This window comes from Camelina sativa, unplaced genomic scaffold, assembly GCF_000633955.1.
Source record: "Camelina sativa cultivar DH55 unplaced genomic scaffold, Cs unpScaffold00909, whole genome shotgun sequence".
Taxonomy (NCBI): domain Eukaryota; kingdom Viridiplantae; phylum Streptophyta; class Magnoliopsida; order Brassicales; family Brassicaceae; genus Camelina; species Camelina sativa.
Genome location: NW_010922034.1, coordinates 1 through 9,128, shown reverse-complemented (window position 1 = coordinate 9,128; position 9,128 = coordinate 1). Strand labels below are relative to the sequence as shown.

The 9,128-nt window shown below is 40.2% G+C and overlaps 1 protein-coding gene across 1 annotated transcript; it reads right to left on the bottom strand.

The window, feature by feature from the left end:
* Positions 1-4,264: 4,264 nt before the first annotated feature.
* On the bottom strand, positions 4,265-5,440 carry LOC104773991. Its single transcript, XM_010498663.1, has 3 exons — positions 4,878-5,440; positions 4,637-4,817; positions 4,265-4,516 (listed from the first exon to the last, which is right to left on the bottom strand). The coding sequence occupies exons 1-3, from the start codon at positions 5,438-5,440 to the stop codon at positions 4,265-4,267; spliced, it is 996 nt and encodes a 331-aa protein (XP_010496965.1).
* Positions 5,441-9,128: the final 3,688 nt, after the last annotated feature.

Sequence of the window (9,128 nt, the reverse complement as noted above, 5' to 3'; positions counted from 1 at the left end):
ATTTTCAAAATTAAAATTAAAAAATTAATTCAGGGTGTTAATTGTAATTATACCCAAGATACTAAATATATGAGTAAAATTTAGAAAAAGTATTATATACTAGCAATATTCGCACTTTTCTATAAGGGAGAGTTACTCAGATGTCATACAATTTAAATATTATTACCAGAACCATACAAAACTTTTTTTTTATTACTATCATATTTTAGGTATTTTTTCTATACCCGGCGTGCCCTTGTTTTATGTTACGGGAAAAAGCGTAATTACAAAGAATGTTATTGCCACGTCAGACGCCACGTCAGAAATTGCTGACGTGTATTAAATACCGCAGCCGTAACGCATTACAATGGTAATGATGGCTGAGTTATAGTATGTTGCGGCTGATTTATAGAAAATGGCTGAGTTATGAGAAAACGGTTGACTTACGATCATAACTTAGCCTATAGTTACGGGTGACTTAATAAAATATGGCTGAGTTACGAGCATAACTCAGTCGTAACTACGGCTGAGTTATTACCTGATGGTTGAGTTGTCAAAAGTTTGGCTGAGTTAATAGTTCGACATGGCTGAATTAACTTTCTCTGGCTGGCTGAGTTATGGACAACGACTAACTTATAAGATATTGTTGCGGCTGAGTTACGGTTAAGTACTATAACTCAACCGTCACAAGCTGACATATCAGAAAACTCGGCCATTTTACGGCTGAATTAGTAGCAAAAGATTAATTACTATAATATCATTCAGTTATGGCCGAATTATTAAACGATGCGGCTGAGTTACAATTTTTTAGTTGAGTTATGACATTAAGCGGCTGAGTTTAGCAGCTGTTTTTTTTTGTTTTTTAATTACTGTAATAGTATCATGTTGTGGCTGACTTATAATTTTGTTTGATGACTGATTTAATTAGGCTGATTTACATGTTCGTTTGGTGGCTGACTTGCCACTTCAGACACATAAGCCATGCCATCATTTCATGTCATCATCTTCTAAGAGAAATACGAAACATCATTTTTTTGACTTCCATCTTCTTCACTTGGTTTAAAAGTTAAATATTTACATGCTTTTTACCTTGTTATTCACTTCTTAATTTTTCATATTCTTCTTCATTTTCATTCATGGATTCAGTTACGGTAATTAGGTAAAGAAACAAAAATATGTATTTAACACCAAGGATTGAGGGTATAGAGTTGTGCAGATAGATGCGGAAACAACGCACGACAAACTTGTGAAGCTTGTTCTCGATGAATACAAATTGAACGCGTTAAGCCATCAGCTAAAGCTGAGATACATGTTCTCGAACAAGGCACTGAAACATATGTCGAATGATACTCCATCAGTTTATGTCTCCAATAATCGAGAGTTGCAATGTTTTTTTAGAATATTTAAAATCGATCAGCTACATCTCTGTTTGGAGTTTTCGGCAAAAGAATCTACCAAAATTAGTGGTAAGGATGGATCGAGAGAAAGGATGAAACGGCTTATAAGTCAGCCACGAAGCATTATAACTCAGCTGTCATATAAATCTACGAGACCTTTTGTTTTTCCTTAAGTATTATAACTCAGCCGTGAAGTTAAAACAGCCGTTTACTTTAAGTTTATTTCTTGTTATAATTCAGCCACCAAGCATTATAACTTAGCCGTCATATGAATCTAAGAGACCTTTCGTTTTCCCTAATTATTATAACTCAGCTATGAAGTAATATAAACCAATCGTTTACTTTAAATTTATTTCTTGTTATAAGTCAGCCACCAAACATTATAACCCAGCCGTCATATGAATCTAAGAGACTTTTCGTCTTCCCTAAGTATTATAACTCAACTGTGAAGTAATATAAATCAGTTGTTTACTTTAAATTTATTTATTCTTATAAGTCAACCACCAAACATTATAACTCAGCCGTCTTATGAATCTAAGAGACCTTTCATTTTCCCTTAATTATTATAACTCAGCCGTCAAGTAATAAAATTCAGCTGTTTACTTTTATTTCTTGTTATAAGTCAGCCATGAAACATTTTAATAGCCGTCATATGAATAGTATTATAACTCAGTCGTGAAGTAATATATATCAGACGTTCACTTTCTGTTTATTTCTTGTTATAAGTCAGCCACCAAGCATTCTAATTCAGCCGTCATATGAATCTACGAGACCTTTCGGTTTCTCTTAAGTATTATAACTCAGCCATGAAGTAATATAAATCAGACGTTTGTTGTCAATAATAACGTGGAATCGTTTGCTGATGTGGATTTTTTAATTTTTTTCGGAATTAAAAATAAAAAATTAACCCAAGGTGTTAAATGTAATTACTTCCCGTACACTAAATATATGAGTAATTTTTAGAAAATGTATAATATATCAGAAATAAACCTAGTTTTCTATAACATTTGAGTAGTTTTTTCTTTCTATATGACATATGAGTATGTTTTTTTTTTATAATGGTAATTTTTTTTCTTATTAGCATGAAACATGCATCCTAAAAACTGATTTCACAGTGCAAGTTTTATACATCCAGATGAGATAAATATTTATATTGAATTTCTTCGATCGACAAGATTTTGAACATAGACATGAATGAAATGAGAAAAACAAACACAAAACAATTTTAGTAGTCAGAATGAAAGAAAAAAGTGCACACAACATGAGCTTACATGCAAGCAATCGAGATGGGCTTCATATCCTGACAACCAATCCATCCCGAGAATAACTTTGAATCTTTCCAACGGCAACACTAGGAGATTCGCAGGTAGATTCACGTCTTGCATAACCACTGATACTCCTCGCAACGTTCTTCGGGTCTTCTATAGCGATTGATTCCCGGCAATGTGAACAACCACATTCACCTCATCCTCCTTATACCCATTCTCAAATTGCCCGAATAGATCGGGAGTTACATAACTGTTGGTTGCTCCAGAATCGAACAATACATGCGTGGGGTTACCACCCACCAATAATGTTCCTAATGCATGAATAAACAAAAATGCATACAATAATAAACACACAATCACACAACCACTCACAACAAGGAGTTAGAACCCAGACAAACCTGTTATGGGACCTTTATGAGATCCTGAGGGTTTGGATGGCTCTATTCCTAAGGCATAAACGTTAGTCGGGGTTGCCTGCTTCTTTGATGGGGGTTCCTTACTTGACGTCACAATCACAGCTCAGTTGGGAGGTTGGGCGTTTGGCTTGGTCGGCTTCAAAGGACATGAGGTTGCGTAGTGGCCTGTCTCTCCGCAAAAGAAACATGTGACAGACGCAAGCTTAGGTGACTTGGTTTCCACAATCGTTGGACAAGATCAGGCAAAATGTCCAACCTGTCCGCACAAATAGCATCCCCTTGGGTCCATGTTCACTGTTGTACGCCCACCTTGACTCACAATCATACCACCCTTGCCACGGTTGCTATTCTGATTCTTATTAATCTCTTGGTTGTTTCTTCGAGAATTCACCACCTTCCCTGGTGGCATCCCCTCTTTCTTTTTCTCCCGAGACATTTTGCTTTTCTCTAACTCGATCCCCGTCTCCACATTGACGGCTCTCTCTTCGAGTTTGGAAACACTAGCATAGGTCACCGCTCATAACCTACTTGAAATCTCTGGCTGAAGTCCCCTTAGAAACCTTCGAACCATAGAGGCTTCATCATCGTTACCATTATACAAATACTTCCGGAGTTTGGTGAATATCTGATCATAAACCCGTACACTCTTCTCTCTTTGCTCCAGGCTTATGAACAGTTCCTCCAGATGATCACGAGATTCAGGTGGGAAATACTTAAGCTCAAATTCCTTCTTGAATGTCTCCCATGATATTGGTACGTAACGGTAGCGGGAAGCCACTGTTTCCCACGACGCTCCTGCGTCTTCCTCCAAGAGGTTAACGACAATCTGTTTGCGGTACTCCATAGGGCATTCTGACGTTTCAAAATGCATCTCCAAAGTACGTAACCACCTATCTGCTTGCACCGTGTTTGTCTCTCCTTTGAACTTTCGAACACCTATATCCTTCATCATTTTTACTAACCTCACGAACTGGCCCATCGACGTGTCAGCTAGTGGGTCTCCTTGATTTCATTGTTGTTGTTGTTGAATCATATGAGTCAATAGATTTTGTATCATCGCAAGCGTTTGCTGTGTCTCGGTTGGTTCATGTCCTCCAGCACGTCCTTGGTTTTGCCTTGTCATTGGCGGGTTTGGATATGTAGCGAACGGCTCGACAGGAGTGTGATGCTGAGTTCACGGATGTGCAAACTTCGGTGTGTCATATCACATTGAATCCAATGGAGAATACCTCGGTGTATCTCCAAGGTTTTCCCAATCAAACATGTCGCTCATGCTTGGTGCCTGATAACCACGAGCAGCACCATAGCTTGGCTCGTCATAAATATACGGACCCCATTCCTCCGAACCAAACGGTTGACCCCAACTCTCCTCTTGACCATACGGTTGGGCCCAGTTCTCCTCTTGCTCTGGTGAAGAGTCTCCCGATCCAGTTCTCACCAAACCTCGACCAGACATCTGCAGTCATTGATAGCAAGGTAACTTAATCTCATCTACCTAAAGTGTTGAACGAACCGGAATTCCTAAGTGCCCTTATGTGACCATTTAACTCGATNTTGTACGCCCACCTTGACTCACAATCATACCACCCTTGCCACGGTTGCTATTCTGATTCTTATTAATCTCTTGGTTGTTTCTTCGAGAATTCACCACCTTCCCTGGTGGCATCCCCTCTTTCTTTTTCTCCCGAGACATTTTGCTTTTCTCTAACTCGATCCCCGTCTCCACATTGACGGCTCTCTCTTCGAGTTTGGAAACACTAGCATAGGTCACCGCTCATAACCTACTTGAAATCTCTGGCTGAAGTCCCCTTAGAAACCTTCGAACCATAGAGGCTTCATCATCGTTACCATTATACAAATACTTCCGGAGTTTGGTGAATATCTGATCATAAACCCGTACACTCTTCTCTCTTTGCTCCAGGCTTATGAACAGTTCCTCCAGATGATCACGAGATTCAGGTGGGAAATACTTAAGCTCAAATTCCTTCTTGAATGTCTCCCATGATATTGGTACGTAACGGTAGCGGGAAGCCACTGTTTCCCACGACGCTCCTGCGTCTTCCTCCAAGAGGTTAACGACAATCTGTTTGCGGTACTCCATAGGGCATTCTGACGTTTCAAAATGCATCTCCAAAGTACGTAACCACCTATCTGCTTGCACCGTGTTTGTCTCTCCTTTGAACTTTCGAACACCTATATCCTTCATCATTTTTACTAACCTCACGAACTGGCCCATCGACGTGTCAGCTAGTGGGTCTCCTTGATTTCGTTGTTGTTGTTGTTGAATCATATGAGTCAATAGATTTTGTATCATCGCAAGCGTTTGCTGTGTCTCGGTTGGTTCATGTCCTCCAGCACGTCCTTGGTTTTGCCTTGTCATTGGCGGGTTTGGATATGTAGCGAACGGCTCGACAGGAGTGTGATGCTGAGTTCACGGATGTGCAAACTTCGGTGTGTCATATCACATTGATTCCAATGGAGAATACCTCGGTGTATCTCCAAGGTTTTCCCAATCAAACATGTCGCTCATGCTTGGTGCCTGATAACCACGAGCAGCACCATAGCTTGGCTCGTCATAACTATACGGACCCCATTCCTCCGAACCAAACGGTTGACCCCAACTCTCCTCTTGACCATACGGTTGGCCCCAGTTCTCCTCTTGCTCTGGTGAAGAGTCTCCCGATCCAGTTCTCACCGAACCTCGACCAGACATCTGCAGTCATTGATAGCAAGGTAACTTAATCTCATCTACCTAAAGTGTTGAATGAACCGGAATTCCTAAGTGCCCTTATGTGACCATTTAACTCGATAAAAAAAATTTGAAAACAATACGAGTTCTGTGAGGCATCATAACCATGCTCTGATACCACCGTTGTAACGCCCTCGAACCGTCCTATGGCCGGAACCACCAGAACGGCCTTGGGAAGCTACTTTAGAAATAGCCACCAACGATCTGGCCAATGTTCAAAAACCCATTTTTAACCAGTCCATCGGTGCTATTTCCACCACTTTAGACACCACTTAGGCTTTGCAACCTTTGTGATGCCCAAGCGTTCTGCCGACCCGGACTAGATCATTATCAGTCATTGCTCGTATTCGAATATAAAACTGAGATTTTCATTAATAAAAATATTTCACATGGTTTTAACAAAAAGACTTAACAAGTTTGTGGTCAGGCCTAATGCCAAAAAGATTATATATATTTTATAACAATTTAGACATACTTTTTCTTTACACAAAGACAAAAAAATCTACTTTCGGGCTCCTATCGTCCAACACACCCTCTAGTTTCCCACTACTGGTTACCTGCAGGACAAATATTATCNTTACTAACCTCACGAACTGGCCCATCGACGTGTCAGCTAGTGGGTCTCCTTGATTTCATTGTTGTTGTTGTTGAATCATATGAGTCAATAGATTTTGTATCATCGCAAGCGTTTGCTGTGTCTCGGTTGGTTCATGTCCTCCAGCACGTCCTTGGTTTTGCCTTGTCATTGGCGGGTTTGGATATGTAGCGAACGGCTCGACAGGAGTGTGATGCTGAGTTCACGGATGTGCAAACTTCGGTGTGTCATATCACATTGAATCCAATGGAGAATACCTCGGTGTATCTCCAAGGTTTTCCCAATCAAACATGTCGCTCATGCTTGGTGCCTGATAACCACGAGCAGCACCATAGCTTGGCTCGTCATAAATATACGGACCCCATTCCTCCGAACCAAACGGTTGACCCCAACTCTCCTCTTGACCATACGGTTGGGCCCAGTTCTCCTCTTGCTCTGGTGAAGAGTCTCCCGATCCAGTTCTCACCAAACCTCGACCAGACATCTGCAGTCATTGATAGCAAGGTAACTTAATCTCATCTACCTAAAGTGTTGAACGAACCGGAATTCCTAAGTGCCCTTATGTGACCATTTAACTCGATAAAAAAATTTGAAAACAATACGAGTTCTGTGAGGCATCATAACCATGCTCTGATACCACCGTTGTAACGCCCTCGAACCGTCCTATGGCCGGAACCACCAGAACGGCCCTGGGAAGCTACTTTAGAAATAGCCACCAACGATCTGGCCAATGTTCAAAAACCCATTTTTAACCAGTCCATCGGTGCTATTTCCACCACTTTAGACACCACTTAGGCTTTGCAACCTTTGTGATGCCCAAGCGTTCTGCCGACCCGGACTAGATCATTATCAGTCATTGCTCGTATTCGAATATAAAACTGAGATTTTCATTAATAAAAATATTTCACATGGTTTTAACAAAAAGACTTAACAAGTTTGTGGTCAGGCCTAATGCCAAAAAGATTATATATATTTTATAACAATTTAGACATACTTTTTCTTTACACAAAGACAAAAAAATCTACTTTCGGGCTCCTATCGTCCAACACACCCTCTAGTTTCCCACTACTGGTTACCTGCAGGACAAATATTATCATAAGTAATCTGTAACAGGGATCCCTGCAAAAGATTAGATTCCCACCCCAACCCCAAATCATCAAGGAATCAATCAAACACTCAACCAATCAATACAAACAACAAAGAAAGCATGAGGAAGGTAATAAAACAATAAAACCAAAATGCAAGCAATCAATCAACATGCAAACTTGAATAAAAGATAATAAGTTTTAAACAAGTTTACTAGGCCCCAAATATGTTGTCATTCGATTTTCTTCTCATAAAACATGCATTACAACCACAAAGGCATGCAACCGGAAGCCCATTTTTATACTACACCGTCGTGTAGACAGCTCCGGCCATGGTAGCTAACCAAGTCTCTCCGAGCAATCAACATGCATCACAATACTCAAGACTGGCTGCATGTTGGGATGTACTTAATGCGAAGGTAAGACATATTCTTGTCTTAGCATGCTTATAGCTGTTTGACCTCTAGTCACAATGCCACATACTAAGAACAATCCAAACCGATGATACTCAAGTTTGCAAGCCTTATAGAACTTGTAAATCAATAAGTATCACCCCTCAACCTCACATGCAATAGATCAGATGTGTAGATCGGCGATCGTACACAAGATCTACCATGGAGTACATCCCACACCTAGCAACCAATCCAACAATGCAAAACTTCAAGAAAATCATACAAGAAATTCAAGAAAGATGCAACTATATGCACATGCAACTGACACTAGATCAAGTCGTTGACTCCGATCTAGTTCAGACCTATGCTCCCTGAAACTCACTGATTGTCGAAGAACGAAAGTGAAAACCGTTGGAATCCTTGGTAGCTTCAACTTCACTCCGCAAATGCAGTAGCTGATCGGCGAGACTTCTCAGACTTAGCAAAAATTCTTCAAAGCTTTGCTCTCACTCTCTCTCTCTTAGCAGCCTTTGGGCAAACTTCTTCTCTTTTCTCTTTTCTCTTCTCCAAAGTGAGGAGAAGTGATGCTTATATAGAGGCTTGAGCGGAACGAGTATGCCACATGCAAAGGGATGAGGTGTCGGCTCTACATTCTTCGGACGTGGCGTGTTGACACCTCAGGGGTGAGGTGTCACTCCCACATTCACCCAAGTTGCATGTGTTGCTGGCATCAAAAAATATTTTCCTCCATTTACTCTTTTTTTCGATTAGAATAATGCTTAATAGAATCTTCCACAATTAATGCTATTATTTTATTAATTTCTTTAATTTAGTGGTTTCTTCTACTAAGCTCTCGCCACCTCGCCACCTCTATAATAATTTTAGTGGGTGTTTTCCCACTAAAACGGAGCACAGCTCGGTCAGTGCTCGGCTCGATGGAGTTGAGGTTTTTTGCCATTTCTTTTGGTTTTGCTTTGCTTTTTCTTAGACTATGTTTCTTCTTTTTTCTTTTCACTAAACTTTAAACTTTGATGATACAATCCATAGGTGTGATGATCAGTTTATACTCAATATTTTGTTCCGTTGTTATACTCTTGTTTGATTAATCCCTCCTCTTCTTTCAGGATTTCCCTAGTTCATAAGGTCGCCACATTGTGCATTGCCGCCTTTTTCATTACGTTTTGTTTTCAGAGTCTATCCTTTTTTTTAGTCATGCACTGTCTTAAAATAATCAACGAAAAGGAAGA

Coding starts and splice junctions, on each gene's coding strand:
- LOC104773991 (XM_010498663.1), bottom strand. CDS start 5,440: ATGACAAGGCAAAACCAAGGACGTGCTGGAGGACATGAACCAACCGAG. Junction 4,818..4,877: donor GAAGCCTCTATGGTTCGAAG/GTTTCTAAGGGG, acceptor GACCTATGCTAG/TGTTTCCAAACTCGAAGAGA. Junction 4,517..4,636: donor GTGGCAAGGGTGGTATGATT/GTGAGTCAAGGT, acceptor CAATGACTGCAG/ATGTCTGGTCGAGGTTTGGT.